The sequence below is a fragment of the Aedes aegypti genome, chromosome 3 (assembly GCF_002204515.2).
Source record: "Aedes aegypti strain LVP_AGWG chromosome 3, AaegL5.0 Primary Assembly, whole genome shotgun sequence".
In the NCBI taxonomy this organism is placed as follows: domain Eukaryota; kingdom Metazoa; phylum Arthropoda; class Insecta; order Diptera; family Culicidae; genus Aedes; species Aedes aegypti.
In genome coordinates this window covers 100,033,765-100,052,863 of record NC_035109.1, presented here as the reverse complement: position 1 = coordinate 100,052,863, position 19,099 = coordinate 100,033,765, and the positions used below count along the sequence as shown (strand labels likewise).

General features: G+C 41.7%; 2 protein-coding genes across 5 annotated transcripts in view; one reads left to right on the top strand and one right to left on the bottom strand.

Annotated features, from left to right (window-relative positions):
- The window catches only part of LOC5577675 (high affinity copper uptake protein 1), a 95,484-nt gene extending 94,655 nt beyond the window's left edge, over positions 1-829 (bottom strand). For 2 of the 4 annotated variants that reach the window (XM_021854929.1, XM_021854930.1), the window contains exon 1: positions 49-515. The gene's annotated coding sequence lies outside the window, so the exon portion shown is untranslated. Of the gene's footprint in view, positions 1-48 lie in introns of all 4 variants that reach the window. The other 2 variants (XM_021854924.1, XM_021854926.1) reach the window with 2 other exon arrangements.
- A 7,315-nt stretch (positions 830-8,144) lies between these two features.
- Positions 8,145-18,872, top strand: LOC5577674 (DNA repair protein complementing XP-C cells homolog). Its single transcript, XM_001663404.2, has 3 exons — positions 8,145-8,483; positions 8,540-10,610; positions 17,850-18,872. Exons 1-3 carry the CDS (start codon positions 8,362-8,364, stop codon positions 18,774-18,776), a joined length of 3,120 nt encoding a protein of 1,039 aa, XP_001663454.2. The 5' UTR covers positions 8,145-8,361; the 3' UTR covers positions 18,777-18,872.
- The last annotated feature ends 227 nt before the right edge of the window (positions 18,873-19,099 follow it).

Below are 19,099 nucleotides of genomic sequence, written 5' to 3'. Positions count from 1 at the left end.
AATTATCCCCGCAAAATTACAACTGTAAATCCAATACCTTTCACTCACCTCTTATTTCTTTCGTCTCCTTTGGATGAAAAGTTGACCTGGCTCCGTCGACTCCGTGTCTGTCTTTGACCCGTCTCGATTCCCGTTCTGTACTTCGGGGCTCCTCTGAGGATGATTACGGCATGCACTTTCAGACAAACTTATCCCCTTCCTTGCCTCTTCAGAAAACTTTCAGGGTCAAGCACTAAACAAGAACGAATTGAACCCAAAGCTTGAAGCCACCTCAGCCAAATAATTCCACCTTCTTTGTTTCACTTGTCCTCACATCGGGGAGGGATCGGGGAACTGATAATACTGATAATAACTCACAGTGGCCAGAACAAAACAAGAATACGCACACACTTTAGAAAATGGGAGCAGCTCCTTCCTGCCTCACCGTCAGACCATTGATTCGGTAATCGCAATCGATTAGACTTCAAGATAGCCACTTCACTTGTATACTAAAATGGTTCCACTACCTGTGTTCTCCGACTAGCGGTGTTTCAAATTCCTCTTTGTCAGCCAAATGAGACTCCCAATGAGTGGAATCGGATCGAAGTGAAAGGATTTTCGGGGTGGCCTTGTTGCTTTTCTGCGGTGACGGCAATTTTCATTCACTGGCACTCCCGTCCGGATCTGTTGTTACGTCCAACCCAACTCGCGAAATCTCAACGACTGTGCTGTACTCTTCGCTAAACAGTAGTTGCAGCTCCGTGCAACAAAGTTCCCCTGTACGTGTCCCTGGGTCATCCAAGTACCGTTCTCCGCACCGTACGAACACGACCACCGATTACACTTTTTGACGGATTGCGCCAGACCATCAGCGCGAGAGAGAGAGAGAGAGAGAGAGAGAGAGAGAGAGAGAGAGAGAGAGCAAGACGATTTGACGTTTGTGTGTTTTGAAAGAGTGTTAAAACTGACAGCATAAAAGTACACTGATAAAAATCCACACGCTCGATCTGTGTGTTTAAAATTATGGATTGATTCATGAACGTCCATATCGATTTGCTATGATTTTCTTGCAAACTTCGTGTGTGTTACACATTAAATTCCTGTGTTTTGCTTCATGGATTGATTCATCAACCGACAACAGGGATTCCATATATTTTCCACATAAGTTCCCGAAGCTTTCTCTTCAGATTCGTATGTGTCAACCTATGGACGCATAGATCATCATTCCAACACGGATTCAGTGTGTTTTGCTTATGGTTATCTTGTGTCATAATCATCATGTTCAAGTTGGTCGATTCATTGATTTGCGCAATGAGATTGTTATGATGAAATCCATGAGCTATGCTATCGATTTCCATGTTCAAAGCTTCTAAATTGTTTGTGATCAACCCATGGGATGCATAGTGAACTGAATTGCGGTTGGACCTCGTGTCGAACGACAGTCATCATCATGCTTCCAAAGAGAAGAAGCAAATTTTGAAGCTGAAAGTGTTAGATGAAAATTTGTGAATCCGATTTTTCTTTTATTAGTGAAGTTGACCGATATACGAGAATTCTACCTTTCTATAAGAAAACATTGATTATAATGTATAGTTTAGTAAAAAAATCGGATTCCACTAACAGATTTTCCTGGCTTTCAGTTTCGAAAAAAATGGAATATGCTTATCCCTGGCTTCCCAAATTATGGATTTGCGGCGCCCCGCTTGTTGCTGGCTCACGGGTTTGAAAAAAAAATCAAGAGAGCTTGCGAAAAGCAGAGGAGCCTCGGATCCATATTTTGGTGAGCAAAAGTTTTTCTACCAAATTTCTTCTTTCAGTCCCATGACATTTATGTTCTATCACACATGACTATCTAAAGGTACTACATTTCGAAGTCAATAAGCAAATCAGTTGGTTTTCATGATTTAATATTTGGAAATTCATGTTTGATTCACATGACAACCTAATGTTGATACACATGTTATTATACCGTGAAATCAATGATGAAATCCATATGGCTACCACACTCAAATCATGTGGGTTTCCTCATTGCGCAAATCTATAAGTAAAACACACGACCTTGACGTGTAGATTTTTCTCAGTGTAGGGATGCGAAAAATATGTGGACCAAGGTTATTTTCATACACGGGAAAAAATTCTGTGGTAAAAATAACTATTTTACCTGACTACGCCCGTTCTTAAAACTACCATGGAAATTCAGACCAATTTACTATGCTTACGGTACACCCCACCGCATTATTGGTACATTTGACGGAAATAATTTACAACAATCTGATTCCAACTACAGACATGGTAAAATCAAGCGCATTTCTGGTCTGCTGAAAATTGCCGGTGCGAGCGCTTAAGTTAACCCCCTAAAATGGTAGTTTTTACCGCACAATTTTTTTGCGTGTAGGATGGGCATTGGGGTGACAAGAACGACAAGAATAGTTCATTAATTTCAGAGCGTCTTTAACGGGGCAACTATTCGGGTGAGTCAAATGATCACTCCCAGAGTTGTCATTTTAGTTGAGTCACTCATTTTCACACTGGTCGCTACCTGAGACTCGCGAAGAGGAAAAATATCAACGTCATATGCAGCCCAGATTCCGCTGTCACGAAACGTCAAATGCAGCCCATCGTTTTTATGGCTGAAAAAGTGAAAAGTATTGCATTCAAAATAAACTATTATTAAATAGCTCAGTCAGCGGAGCATTTTTTCCAAAGATGCTTATAAATTTAAACATAAGACTAGTTATTTATAATGTCTGCTACGTTTCCTGGCAAGAAATTTCACTCAAAATGCCGTTTATGCTTCGGCGTGATGCAAACGCAATTGTTTTTTGCTGGGATGGTCACGTGAAAGCTTGAACGGCTTGCGCAAGATTGATGTACACAATGAGTGGAATAAGAAAAAAACTCAGCAATCGCAGAAAAAGAAGACCGACTCCGCGAGTCTCGTCTCAGGTCGCTACTATATTTAGTAGCTCGTTTCCGTACCGGTCGTTGCTTTTTGGGTCAACATATTGAGTTGAAAATAATGGTGATCATTTCAGGTTGTGATTTTTTGGAACTCTGCTGGAATATCTCGTGCGTAATCCCAAGAATTCCGGGCGTAATCCTAAGAATTCCTGGCGAAATCCCAAGAATTCCGGATGGAAGAATTTCATCGTGAGATTTGTGAGATTTTTTATGAATCCGACTGGATGCTGATTTGATTTGAATCCTTGCAAATTTGACTGAATCCTTGTATATATTGTCGCACAACCACCAAACCGGATCGCGCCAGTGAGACTCGTGATGCGCCGTAACTCGCCGCATTTTGAAATCAGTTTTTTAGTGTGGCGCTGCATCCTTACGATTTTTATGAACACAGCACACTATTCACATATTAGCTGTGACGCTCCGGGCCCGAGAAAACAATAATTTTAAATAAATGTTGGTTTTGATTTCTACCGGATACATAATATTAAAAGAAACATTGCAAATGTTACCGTAATTCTTGTAAATCCGACTTTAATCCTTGGAATTCCAACTGAAATACTTGAAATTCCGACTAGAATTCTAGGGATTCCAAATTGAGGAATAAATCAAGGATTCCAGTCGGAATCCCGAGGATTCCGGATGGAATCCCAAGAATTCCGGGTGGAATACCATTGATTCCGGGTGGAATCCCAAAGATTTCGGTTGGAATCGCAAGGATTTCGGTTGGAATCCCAAGGATTTCGGTCGGAATCCCAAAGATTTTGGTCGGAATCGCAAGGATTCCAGTCGGAATCGCAAGGATACCAGTCGGGATCGCAAGGATACCAGTCGGAATCACAAGGATTCCAGTCGGAATCGCAAGGAGTCCAGTCGGAATCACAAGGATTCCAGTCGGAATCCCAAGGATTCCAGTCAGAATCCCAAGGATTCCAGTCGGAATCCCAAGGGTTCCAGTCGGAATCCCAAGTATTCCAGTCGGAATCCCAAGAATTTCGATCGGAATCCAAAGGATTACGGTCGAAATCCCAAGGATTTCGAGTGGAATCCCAAGGATTTCGGTCAGAATCCCAAGGATTCCGCTTTGGAATCCCAAAATTCCAGAATTCTCCGAAATCGATAAATTCTTACGAGGAATCGAATATATCAAAAACTTCTATTGGATTTCCAAGATTTCCAAGAGATCGCTCTCCTTACCAGGTGCTTTTAACCGGGGTAGCAAAATGACACCGCTGCTTTCGGAAAGCATCGTGTGAGCAAACTTAGCTGCGCGATAGTTGCGCTCAAGGTACCTTTAAGATACAGGTAGCAATCTAAGCAGTCAGTCGATCCGGGGAGTGGTACTCACACAGATAAAATAGTTATGAAAATCCGTCAGATTTGCACTGAAGTCGGAATAAAATTCAATTTATTCAATTGGCTTGTTTAGGTGTATCCAGTTTTTTTTTACATATCATGATTCTACGTTGAAAATTGAGCCAGAATCCGAAGTTTCATAATTTTCCGTGCCCTGGAACTATTTTTAAATCACATTTGAAGTTATTATGGAAATCGCTTTTGAATCATTGCTCAGCAAATGTTACTACGGGACGAGCTGTCGTAAATTGAGATGTCATTGAGTCTACAGATTAAAATCTTCATTAATCATTTATAACGTCAAAATTAAGATATTGAAGCGCTATCAAATTAAATTTTACTTAGAAAAATGTACTCTTTCGATAAAGCTACGAAAACTTTTTCAGTGCCCGTTTTCACCTGTTTGAAACTATAAAAGTGCTTAAATTTCACCATCAAAATGTCGAATTGTCATGTTTCGACATGCAGGAGCAAGTTATATTCGAAAAAACAATAAAACTGAATCATGTGAACCGGTTACTTTCCGAAGATTTACAACAATCAATGTGCAGAGAAACCGATGGTTAACATTTTAGGCCAAAATTTGGAAACAAATACCACGAATTTTTTCGTCTGTTCCAAGCACTTCCGAGAATCAGATAGCAGGACCATAGCGGAGGAAAATACAGAAAATCCTGATGTAAATTTTGAATAATTCTCGCATAACTTCTGATCTCGCTCTAAAAGCCATTGGTAACCATGTGTGTAGCTCATTATTTTTGAGCATTTAAATGGAATCACATGTTGTTTTACAACGGTATGGTGAAGAAAGGATCATTCTCTACACGCCAGTGATGTTAGTTTGGATGCTGGTTCATTCATTTGCTCAGAAACAACAAGTTACACACGTGGTTCCCAACGGCTTTTAGGGCGTTATTTCAGATCATGCGAGAATTATCGAAAGTTAAATTATACTGAACAATAAACAACAAGCAAATGCAGTTGAAAAGAAATGTCAATTCAAATGGAGCTCACTGTATGAAATATCTTGACCAGTTCTTGGGCAGAAATTTTCATTTTTCTTGAACGGAACAGCATAACCTAAATTTACTTAAATTGCATTAAAATATAACAAATGCCATACATATTTGGAAAAAGTTCATAACTATCTACTAATACTAATGCACAGTCGTGAATAGATAGAGTGAAGATAGAGTGCCTGTACACGGAGCCGCAAATCAACCCAACTTTGACTTCTTTTGACGCAATTCGGCTCTTCCGTGGGATAACCCAAATGGATCATTGTATGTAGTTTTTGCAAGTGCTCACCGCATCAAAACAAAGGCGCCACTGTATATGGGATTTAACATTGTGACAGCATTGCTGCTCTGTCAAACACACAAGGCTACGGTAGCGCTATCTATGCTTTCCATAGCGGCTGTTTTGGTTAGGGTTTGTTCACAAATTTCATAACGCCAAAAATGGCCATTTTCGACACACACCCACCCCCTCGTAACGCTTTTTGTATGAATAATTTACAAACTTTATATGAGTTGTAACAGTACGAGGATACCCACCTACCCCCTTCAGCGTTATGAAATTTACGAATGGGCCCTTATTTAAATGATCCATTTGGTTTAACTGATATATACCTATCACAGACAAACAGACGTAACACTTAGAACAAATATCGATCAAAATCATAGTCACGAGGACATGTACGCTCAATGCTAAAATCAGCGTGTTTGGCCGACGGGCCAACAGATGGCGGTAGTGTGTAAACGTCAAACACGAACAAAAACGAAGCAAGCGCTGCGGGTGGTGGATTGGCCACCTAACATATTTTAAAAATCGACCATTAAGAAGGTGGTCGATGGACAATGATTTGAGGGTGACGTCTGTTTGTCTGTGTACCTATCACCCGACCAACCAGTCTTCATAATTATTTATAGATCTTTGACCAACGATGGCGATCGCTAACGGTTCAAAACGAATCTATATCGATCGCTATCGAAAATCACTGACTGGTTGACCGGGCATTATGTTGTTTTCATTTGACGACGGTAAAACAAACAACCCAGTGCAAAAAAATCTACACAGCGTTAGATTTCGAAGTCTCCGTGATGGGTTAAAACCAGGCCCATGACAACCATATATCGATACACAGTGCTCTTCGTAGCCAGGATGTCCCGGGCGATAAGTGAATATCGCCCACTGTCAGTTGTAAGAACTGTGAAAATAAAGACCATTGTTTTGTTTAATTGTTTGCTATGGTTTGATTATCAATGTTTGATATTGTTAAATCAGCTAATAATGTGCCAAAAAGTTGAAACACATTCAACATTTCGGTGGTTTTGAAAGGCGAGCAAACATTAAAAGGCATCCTACAAGCCTCCAAGCAAGCAATCAGTGATTTGATTGCGACTCTTGCTCGATTATGGATCATAAACATTAAACAAAACTTCGCATTCTGATTGCACTCTCGATTCAAATTACCCGAAAATGAGTAAACACATGGAGATATTGACTACACTAAAAGCCGTCCCGTGCCATGGGCTTGGTTGAAACAACTTAACGTTAGGTAAACTCGTAAGAACCCAAATTTGTCTTATTCCATTGAACTTCGACGCTGGGTCGGTGCATCTCTCCCTGTTGCTGTTGCGGGAGAGGCAAAACAACCCAACCGTGGGTAAAAACTAAATGCAGTTTACCCAAATTTGAGTAAAAAGAACTTATTTTTTGGGTAGTTTGATTTCTCCGTGTAAACAATCCACATCTAGATTAGTGATCCTTTATAGAAAGATAAGCGGAAGAAAAATGGAATGATTTGGCATCATACCAGCAGTGCTGATTTTGTTCAGCGTCGAGAATAATATTGTAACACTGACATGACTTCCTCATTGCTAAAAAGTGTATTTAGTTTCGTTATAGATCTTTGAGCTACATATCCAAACTAATAAACAGACAAAAAAATCAACAACTAAAAATCGCATTGACAAAAATTTAAAAAAGAGAAATATTTCATTTTTTTGCTTCATGCAAAATTATTTTCTAGCGGATTACATAACTTCCCCAGAAAAGTTCAAAACAAACATAACGCATGTTTGTTTGGCTCACACTTTGACAGCTCTCGCTGCTCGATTGGCTCACACTTTGACAGAAATGTCAGCTTCCGCGAATCTCCATCATAAAGGATTACTACACTGAGAACAGCGTTGCGGTTGCAAATACTATATCAGAGGGTTAAATTAAATACACAACGCCACTTAATTTGTGCAGACTAAATTCGCATTTATTTCAAAAATTTTGTGCATTCAGTTTTATCATGGCACCATTTCGACAGTAAAAATTACTATAGGCCCAAACGCAATGATAGCGGAACGGCAACGGAAAGCGGAACCGGTTCACCAGCGTGAACTATAACATGCTTGTCGACTCAGTATTGGTTCACTTCCGTACGTTGACAGCTCAGTTGAGATGGTGTGATTCATGCTGGCGAACCGGTACCGCTTTCCGTCGCCGTTCCGCTATCATTGCGTTTGGGCCTTATATCATGGTTAAAAACTTGCAGCATGCCAGAATCGAACCGAGGATCTTGCGATTGTCAATCGTGAACGCTTACCGCATGGCTATCGATGCAGTTGGATTGAGAAGGAACCAAACGCAAATTAAAAGCGTTCATCACAGCTCAATCTTGATTGGAATAGTAAATTTAAAAGCTTGTTCATGGTATGCATTACTTCAACACTTTTTTCGGTGTAATCTAGATCCACTCTGGGAAAAGAAACTCCCAACTTTTTTAAACACCTCTTCTCACCAAACCTTATTTTCTGTCTACCTTGTTCGAAACTGGCAATCTGTGACAGCTGTCATTAGTTTTGGGCAGATTTTGTTTATCTACGCGCAGTAATGTTGTGAAATTCTGGTTGTGATAAGAAATCGCTTCGTTTATCTCCTGTTAAATCGCGTTTAAAACTGCCGAAAACCGTTTATTAATATGTAAATATGCACGTAAAATTACGCTAAAAGCAGTCGTCCCGATTACAACGGTAATAAATTTAGCAAAATCGGCAAAACCCTCGAAAAATGGCATCGAACGACGAGGACGCTTTCGCTTCGGAAAACGACTCCGTTCCAGAATTTTCTGCCAGCGAAGATGAATGGGATCCGACGAAGGAGAACGCAAAAAGTGGTTCCAAGCCGGGAAGGTAAATTTGATTGACTTATTATGGTATTTTGATTGGTGATGGATATTTTGTTTTAGGAAACCGAACACGAAAGTCAAAAAACCGCCAGCCAAACCAACAAGAGTTTCGAGGAGAATCGCTTTCCGGCTGGGAAAGGAGCTCCCGGAGGAAGAGCCGGATCCGGTAGTCAGCGCAGTAGTAGATCTGTCATCCGAGACTGAAGCCGAATCTGGTTCAGAATCATCCGAAGGGGATGGAGAAAAGCTCAAAGCTCCTAAGAAAAAACGGGGAAAACGTCCGGCAGTTCGAAGGAAAAAAACGACCTGCAAGCCTAAACTGGTGGCCAGAGACGAACCGATCAAATTGACAACGTTTACGGTGGAGGAGCTCTATCGGAAGTACAGGCCAGATTTGGCAAACGGCACGAAGAAGAATGTGAGCCCAGAAAAGCCAAAAGTTGTGGTGAAAAAGGAAAGTGACGACGATGAGAGTAGCGGAGATGATTATCTGGTTGATCCGGGGGAACTGGATTTGAATTCCGAGTTTTTCCAATCCAACATGGAGCAGGAAGTGAAAAAGAGAGAACCTACGATCCAGTTCGATTGCAATGCTGGATTAGATATGGAGGACTCGGAAGAAGAGGACGAGGATGAAGAGAAACCGTTGAGTGTGATTAAAAAGGACGATGAAAGCAGCACCGATTTTAACAAAAAGTTAATCGAACAAATCAATCAGTCCAGTCAGGATTGCGTTAATATGATAAAACTTGCTGAAGTCTCACAACGAATGGAAAGGGAACGAAAGAAGCTGGAACTTTTGAAAAAAGAACAGGAGCTGAAGACAGAAAAGAATGAAGAGGACGTTTCCAATCTCTTAATGACAGGAGAAAAAATTGAATTCAAGGAATCGAAACCTACCGGACGAAACGATTTTGTAGCTGTTCAAGAGAGAAAAACCATGCAAGATGAAAAAACAGTTCAAATAACATTGAAATTCGAATCCGCCGAAAAGGACAAGAAAGAGAAGAAAAAGGTTGATCTCTTCACTGCCCTCAAACGATTGATGAACCGTGAGAAACGTCAGAACCAAATCTGCCTCCACAAAGTATCGATTCTTTGCTGGATAGGTCATGGGACATTTCTAAACCGAACGATTTCCAATCCATCACTTGTCCAGCTGATCGTAAAACGGCTCCTGCCTTCAACAAGCTGCCGACCGAAAGGTCTCACTAATCTGCACTATTTCCAGCAGGTAACCCATTACTTCCGGAAAGTCGTTAAACTGAAAAACCACGACATGTACTTCAGAGCGAATAAGCTTCCTCCCCTGAAGGCGACTCTCAAGTACCAAATCATGCAGCGATCGGCATTTTCCAAGCGAGATTACATCCTACTTTTCTTGTTGATGCTGCGCTCATTGAACATCCACTGTCGACTGGTGATGTCCCTGGTAGTTCCACCAAAGCAGGTTCCCACCAGTGAACTCTACCGCATGACCCCGAAAACACCCGAAGATCTCCAAGCCGATCGGCGATTGATGCTTGATTTTAAGCGAGCTCCTCGCCACAGTGTAATTTTCAAGGCTCGCGAAAAGCTCTTCGAGCTGGTTACCAAGAACTCCCAGCAAATGCAAAAGGATGCCTCGAGGAAGCGACGTCGGGAAGGATTCAGCGCAACCATGATCCCCCAGCTGGATGGAAGTCATGATCATCTGTTTGAAGCTGTTCCTAAAGAGCTACCGCGTAAGAAGCTGAAACTTATGGAAGGATCTTTCCTGGATATCGAAAGAAATGCAGGAGCGCTGAAAAAGTTGTCCAGAAAGTCAACCGAAGAAGACAGAAAGTTCTCGGAAGACCTGGACGAAGCGGTCCGGAGGCGAAGGGAGAAAATCTTGGCAGCCTACCAGACCTCCCGGGAACAGAAGGAGTTGGCAAGAGCACGCGCCAAGGCGGAAGCAGCATTGCTCGGGGAGGGAACCAGTTCGATGCACCACCAGGTTGGATCGCGAGGGAGGCTCAGTGCCAAGGAGGTGGCTCGCCGGAAACGTCCCGGAGTGGATCTGTGGATCGAAGTGTATTGCGAGCACGAAGATAAATGGGTCACGATTGATATCCTGAGCGGGAAGGTGCATTGCCTGGAAGATATTGTGGTAAGTATCGTTTGCATGCATTTGCCAGAATCTATACATCATTTTCTAGTATAGTCCTGTGGGGACTGACACCGGAAAAACTATAACACGAGTGATTATAACAATAAAAACTTATTTTATTTACTCCGATCGAATACAACGGTTTTTTCGCTTCGCGTTTACGATAACAACAACAACGTCTCAGCGTTTAGGGTGGCTCTTCTATTTCTCGTCAAACTAGGGTGCATCTATTCGATACCCACAGGTACCCCCCCCCGTTACGCCATGAAACGTACACGATGTCCAGATGGCGTAACTTTACTGCCAGAATCTTCTACAGGATAACTGGAAATGTTCTCTTCACATACGTAGGCTGGTTTCAACCGATCAATCGTTATTTTCTGTTGTTTCCCGGCGATAAGGACATCGAAATACTTTTCGAATCGCTTGACAATCTTGTAGGGACCCTCGTAAGGGCGTTGTAATGAACGTTTAACTGCATCGATACGAACAAATACTTGGTCACATTTTTGTAGATCGCTATGGATGAATACCTTCGACTTCGCATGATGGTTGATTTTGGGCGCCCGCAGTTTGGAAAACGTATCGTGCATAGTTTTCGCAAATTCTGATCGATCGACAGAGTCCACAGGTGGTTCGAAGAATTCTCCTGGGACGCGCAAGGCTTGTCCGTACAACAAATCTGCTGAGGAACATTTGAGCTCATTTCGGAACGCAGTTCTCAATCCAAGAAGCACTATCGGCAGTTCGTCACTCCAGTGAATTGCATTCTTGCACATGAGTGCTGATTTTAGCGTGAGATGAAACCGTTCTACCATTCCATTGGATTGTGGATGATAGGCCGTGGTTCTGATGTGATGTGCTCCCAGATGAAGGTCAACTCCCTAAACAGTTCCGATTCGAACTGGCGACCTTGATCCGTCGTAATAGTTTCCGGGGTTCCGAAACGAGAAATCCAATTATGTGTCAGAGCTTTAGCAACTGTGGGCGCTGTCATATCCGGCAATGGGACGGCCTCAGGCCATCGCGTGAAACGGTCGATAATTGTTAGAAGATAGCGATTTTCATTCGACGGTGGTAATGGTCCCACGAGATCAACGTGGATGTGACGGAACCGGCATTTCGGCGGGTCGAATGATCCCAACGGTGAAATTGTATGGCGATTAACTTTCGATAATTGGCATTCCTCGCATTCTTTTACGACTTGATTGATGTCTTTATTCATCGATGACCAGACGAATCTTTCCGACACGAGACGCCTTGTTGCTCGCACACCAACGTGTGCCATGCCATGCAGATGACGAATTATCGCTACACGGTGTTTCGCTGGAATAAAAGGACGAACTTTGTTTTTTTACTGAGACATCACAATATACAGGTCGAGATAGGTTTGGAATGCGTATGGGTTCTATTCTTAGACTTGAGGATTGCTGAAGAAGTTTTAACTCATCATCGTGAACTTGGTCGTCAGCAATAGATGAAAAGTTAATCAAGCTGACTGCTTCTATGCGAGACAAGGCATCAGCAACCGTGTTATCCATACCGCTTATATGGCGTATGTCGGTGGTGAATAAGGAAATATATCGCAGGTATCTTTCCTCGTGAGGTAATCTACTTGTAGAGTTAATCCCCATTGCAGTGGTAAGCGGCTTGTGGTCAGTGAAAATGGTGAAATTTCTTCCTTCCAAAAAATAACGGAAATATTTAACTGCCATCTTCATAGCCGTTAGCTCTCGCCCAAAAGTTGAGTATTTTCGTTGGGATTCCGAACATTTTTCGGAATAGAATCCAAGCGGTTGCCATGAAGTTCCAGAGAATTGTTGTAAAACGGCTCCAGCTGCAGTATTGGAAGCATCGATCATCAGGGCTAACGGTTTGTTAGAATCTGGATAGTGTAGCAAAACTGAATCTACCAAAGATTTCTTACAACGCTCAAATGCAAGTACCGTCAAGCTACCATTCACCGTGCATTTAAGAAAAATTTGCACTTCAAAAAATTATATAACTTTTCCAAATAATTTGAAGCGAACTAGAATACCACTACCTAGCGTGCAATTATATAATAATTCAGGGAAAAATCTAAAACTAGTGATGCATAACAAAAATTACTCAAAAATTATGTTTGAAAATGTCATGTTAAGGTCACCTCGTACCGTTCTATGTCACCATTTACCGTGCACGCTGGTGCACCATTCACCGTGCGTATAGTTTTCGTCATGATTTAATTTTGTACCTTAAAAAAACGTTGTTGATGGAGCAACTATGTTGCTAGTAGTGTGTGCACTAATTTTCAAGAGTATTCAAATCATCATTTACAATAAAAACCATAAAAAGTTTAAAAATTGGCTAAATAATTAATTTTTCATTAAAATCGTTATAAGAGGTTTGACTGTATTGTCCAAACCATTCCATGTTCGCTCAAAAACTAAATATGAAGTAGTTTAATGACCACATAACAACGAATTTAATATTACCGAATGATTTCATTAATTTTACACTAATGCACGGTAATAGGAACCATATATATTGAAAGGGATCAATTCACCGTGCATTTGGGTTTCGACTGAAAAACAATAAAAAAATCTAATTTGCATAAAATGTCATTGCTCATACGATGAAATACATCTTACTAAAAGTATCCACAATGAAAACTAGCTGAAATTTTGAAAAATTTCATACTCTCTCGTTAAAATGAAAAATGTGATTTTTTGGCGTTTCTACTAGGAGTGTTGAAAAATCTCATTATCAAACAGAGTTCACATGATTTTGACTACATAAACTAGATTTTTCAAAATGCTTTGTGATAAGAACTACTTCGTTTCATCAGTTTTATCTTATTTTGCTAACAAAAGAATAATTTATGAAAATTGTATGAATATTCTGTAGGAATTTGTATATGTGCACGGTGAATGGAGGCCGCACGGTGACTGGTGACTTAACGGTACACCGGATTCGCTCCACTGTAGCTTCCTTGTATCGTTTTTCCTATTGTCAGGAATCATCTTTCGAAGCTCTAACTGTGGATCGACTGCCTTTGATATGAAACGTTTATATACGTTTATCAGGGCGAGGAAACGACGCAGTTCTTTCACAGTAGTCGGTAATTTGTAATTCGATACTGCTTGAACTTTTGATGGAAGTGGACTAATTCCATGTTCGCTCACCAAATACCCCAGAAACTCAACTTCAGACTGAGCAAATCGGCTTTTGGCAACGTTAATAACCAAACCATACTTTTGCAGGCGCTCGAAGACGATTCTTACATGCTGCTCGTGTTCTTTTGCGTTTGATGAAGCAATACAGACATCGTCGATAAACACGACCACAAATTCCAAACCGCCTAGCACTTTGTTCATGAATCTCTGAAACGTCTGACTAGCATTGCAAAGCCCGAATTGCATGCGTGTAAATTCAAAAAGTCCAAAGGGAGTGACAACCGCAGTTTTGGGAATATCTTCTTCCACAACTGGTATTTGGTGATAAGCCCTTTCTAAGTCGATAACGGTAAAAACTTTCTTACCTTTAAGCGAATGAAGCAAGTCGTGCACATGCGGTACAGGATAGCGGTCTGGCATGGTAACCCTGTTCAATTGCCGATAGTCACCGACAAATCTCCATTGTCCATTTTTCTTCGGGACACAGTGGAGAGGACTTGCCCAACAGCTCTTTGACGGTCGACAGATGCCCAACTCCATCATCAGATTAAACTCTTCTTTTGCAGCTTTCATCTTATCGGGATGCATACGACGGACTTTGGATGCTAGTGGAGGCCCTTTCGTTACGATGTGATGTGAAACGTCGTGTTGGATTTCGTTCCGCATTGTTGCTGGCTGTGTGATAAGGCGGTATTCAGCAAGCAGCCCATGGAAAGGATGACTTCCGTTAATCGTAGGGCAAACGCTCCCTTAGTGGAGGTAGCTCCAATAGTGAAGGTAGTGTGTTTTGACATGTTTCGCACTAATTTATGGCTATGTGATATTTTTCTATGATGTACGATGCGAAAATAATACAAGTTATCGAAAAATATTCATGAAATTTAACCGTTAAACTATTTAAAACAATTATTTTGCTTAAATTTTTTGCTCCTTTGCACCTATAGTGGTGCATCGGTACCCATAGTGGAGGGTCCCATAAGAAATCAATGGATTGCGCCACTAAAGGAACCATTCTTAACCCGTATAGGCCTGAGTGAAAGCAAAAATACTAAAACCATCACTGCTCATCGAATTCTTGTCGGATTCAAATGATTTTTTGTCAGTTATATAGCCCACATATCTAGTTTCTGGAAGTGGCCAGAGGAACTCGGAAATATTCCTGTGGCTGGAGTTATTCCGGTGAGTCACTGGGTCAAGTCGGGTAAAAAAAGGCTATTTTTTGGGACATGCCAAGTTATCTTTATTTGTTTGCAATGAGAATCATTTTAATTTGCAAAAAATCATTAGGATCTGATATTCTACATTATAAATGAAGAGTTTTGCACCGTTAAAAATATACCTGATGAGGCTATTCGGACGTAATGCCCGGAAGAACCGGCTGTAGATTTGTTGGATACTAAACCGTTTCAACCCTCGAAAAGTACAAATCCAACATAATTGTGCACTAAAATGCGTCCCTATAAGCTTGGCACAGATGTTCAGATACAAATTGGCCTCTTTATCATAAGTTTGAGGCGTCTCGGGACCCGAAAATGGTCATTTGTAGGATTCATCAAATGCAAAACAAATAGCTATCCAATTCAATCGTTTCTCAAAAGGCTTACACTGAAGCAATTTTCATAAAATTCCGTCATGTAGTGGCCACATTATAGCCGATTCCGGAAATTATCTGTGACTTGAAATTTGCCTACCTTCAGGGGCACAAACGCATAGTACCCTTCTCACCCGACTTGACCCAGTGATCCACCGGAATAACTCCGACCACAAGAATATATCGCGTTCCTCTGTCCACTTCTAGAAACTCAATATGTGTGCCAGTATACTCACAAAAAATCACTTAAATCCGACAAGAATAGGCTGAGCGGTGAGGGTTTTAGAGTTTTTGCTTTCACTCAGGCCTATACGGGTTAAAACATACCTCCACTAAAGGAACAGTGTTCCTATTATTGGTGCAAGGCTTTTTACAGGGAAATTTCAAATGAATTGTGATTTTTATACATTTGAATGATAGAAGGATTTGAAATCTATCGACTGATATGTTAAAATCATATATTTGATGATTTTATCACCGTGGTTTAGCAGTTTTCCCTTAGGTGCACCACTAATGGTACATTTGCCCTAGTAATGCTGTGGATTGTGGCCATCGCCACACTGCCAACCGATCGCAGTTTTGTCGTAGAATCGATTAAAGCCTTATTACGCAAGTCAACCAATAATCCAAAATGCGCCAGGAAGTCAGCACCAATAAGAGCGTGGCTTACGTCTGCCACCAAAAAGTTCCACGTCAATTTCCTCCTGAGTCCAAGATCTGTTGAGACAAACTTGGTCGAATATGATCGAAACGTCAGATCCGGTGTCGACAAGGAATCGCAAACCACTAGTTTTGTCGCAAAGCATGAGTCTTCGGCTGGAAAACGATTCGCCCACCTCCGCCGATTCAGGTGAGCGTTGATCTAGCTTTTTGTCGTTTCGAACAGACATGGCTTACGGCAGTGCTCAGCTTGTTGTCCATATTTCCGATGGTACCAGCACAGCTCCGCACTTGTACCGCTGTTTCTGGTTTGGGAACGTGACGATGACCGGCTCATTCGACGGCCAACAGGAGCCTGCTTTATACGACGAACCTCTGTGCTGAGAACTTCCAACTGTGCTTTAAGATCGTCCATCTGATCGAAAACCGTATCCGGAACTGCACTCGGTGAAGGATTCGATGTCACCACAGCGACTCGTGGAGTCTCAGTCAGTTTATCTGCCATTTCAGCCAGCTTGGGCAATGTTCCGTCGCTGATAGTCAATACTGGTCGAATGTGATAAGGCATACGCTGGAGAAACAACATCTTTAAGAGATCATCGTTGACGTTCAAACCTGCTGCCAATTCTTGCATTTTAGCAAGCAGGTGAGTCGGCCGCATGTCGCCGAGATCCGATGATCCAAGGAGACGTTCCAAGCGTACTTGCGGTGAAAGTGCAAAGCGGGAAACCAGGCGATCCTTAACATTTTTGTATTTGTCAGCCTGTGGTGGGTTCGATACCAGATCGGCTACATGGCAAATAACCGACTGATCAAGCTTCGCTACAATGTGGTAAAATTTGGTGTCATCTTTTGTTATGTTCCCCAGGATAAACTGTGCTTCAGCCTGGGCGAACCACATTTCCGGATCAGTTTTCCAAAATTCCGGGAGTTTCACCGAAACTGCAGCGGTAGCTCCTTGTTGATTCACGGCGACTGCTTGTTGATGGTTCACGTTCTGTGCTTCGTTTTCCGGATTCATCGTGTCGATTTGAGGTTATGGTGGAGTGGCACCAGAAGAAGCGATTTTTCTCGCGATACACGAGCGAACCGAAAGTACTTCGAACCGGATATCACGTCGGGGACACCAATGTGGGGACTGACACCGGAAAAACTATAACACGAGTGATTATAACAATAAAAACTTATTTTATTTACTCCGATCGAATACAACGTGTTTTTTCGCTTCGCGTTTACGATAACAACAACAACGTCTCAGCGTTTAGGGTGGCTCTTCTATTTCTCGTCAAACTAGGGTGCATCTATTCGATACTCACAGTCCATTTGCCAGGAGACTTTTTTTTCCTCAATCGTTTTTAGTGATTAATTTTCAACCCTGATAAAAAAGCTATTTATCGACAAGTTTGTGGGAAAGTTAAGATTGTCTTTGTCTTTAAGTTATTTTACTCATACTTTAACCCGTAGGCTACAGGGCTGACATACAAAATTCAGATTGTTCGTATTTGGTCATAACTCCTTGTTTTTTAATGAAATTTTGAGGGTTGCTTCAATATTAGTTGTAGTTTCATGAGTGCTGGGAAAGTATAGCTTCGGAGTATTGTGGACAAAGTTATTCCAAAACATCTATGGGTCAGCAGAGTGATGCATATTTTGAAATTTTGGCTTCCCTATGCTTAAACGACTTATTTACCATAAAATAGCATCATCCCAAAGTTTGAAATGAATCGGAAGAAATTTGATTGTGCTAAGGCCATTTGGCGCTGGCGGTGCTAGCTCTCAAACGAATATTGAATGCTAATCATTAATCGTTTCATTTTTATTTTATTTTTTCAGAATCAAGCCACTGCACCGATCTGTTATGTGTTAGCCTGGAACAACGATGGTTCGATAAAGGACGTCTCCCCCCGTTACATATCTCGCTTGGGCAGCAAAAAGTCCAAACTGCGCGTCGAGGATGCATGGCTAGAGAAAGCACTGCTACCTTTCAGGGCGCGTCGTAAAACCCGCCGAGATCGCACTGAAGATCTAAAGTTCGATAAACTGCTCAATAAGCGCCCGTTCCCAGAGCAGATCGGAGAGTACAAAAACCATCCGCGCTTCGCCATCGAGCGGCACCTGCTACGGAACGAGGCTATCTATCCACGGGATGCCATCGTTTTGGGTTACATCAAGGATGAACCGATTTACCCGCGAGATTGCGTGCATGTGCTTTTCTCGCGGGAAGGTTGGTTGAGGCAGGCCAAAACCGTCAAAATGTTCGAAGAGCCGTACAAGGTAGTGAAGGCCAAAGCTAGGTATGATCGTTTCACGGGATCCGCGATCACCGGTCAACAGATGGAGCTGTTCGGGACATGGCAGGTGGAAGACTACGAACCTCCAACTGCACAAAACGGTTTGGTTCCGCGAAGTGCCTATGGCAATGTGGATCTTTTCAAACCGTGTATGCTTCCCAAGGGAACGGTCCACCTGCAGCTGCCCGGTTTGAACAAAGTCTGCAAGCGATTGCGGGTGGATTGCGCGCAAGCCATTACCGGCTTTGAGTACAAAAATAACGCATGTCAAGCGGTCTACGATGGGTATGTGGTTTGTGAGGAATTCCGAGATCAGGTCATCGACGAATGGTACCAGGAGCAAGTCGAACTTGAACGGAAGGAAGACGAAAAGCGCAAGAAGCGAGTCTATGGCAATTGGAAGAGATTAGTGATGGGACTGTTTATAAGGAAGAAGTTGAAAGACCGTTACAATTTCGACAACATGTAGTGCAGCACAGTTTCCTTATTTTGCGTTTATTTGTGTATTATTTGTAAAAGTTAATTAGCAATATATGTTGAGCGTATATTTAAGTATTCAAAACAAGAAACTCAAGTTCCATTGCAAATATCACACGCCCAGGGCTGGTTGCAACCACGTACAAAAGGACTTCCGACTAGTGGATTACACCAAATTGAATCACAATTATATCAAGATTTGTTACAAATAACACATTTTGTTTCATTTCTGTTAGAAGCACTTGGAGTTGATGGAGGAATTAATAACATACCTAATTAAAACTAAATTATTTGTAATAACAAATGCTGTTTCAA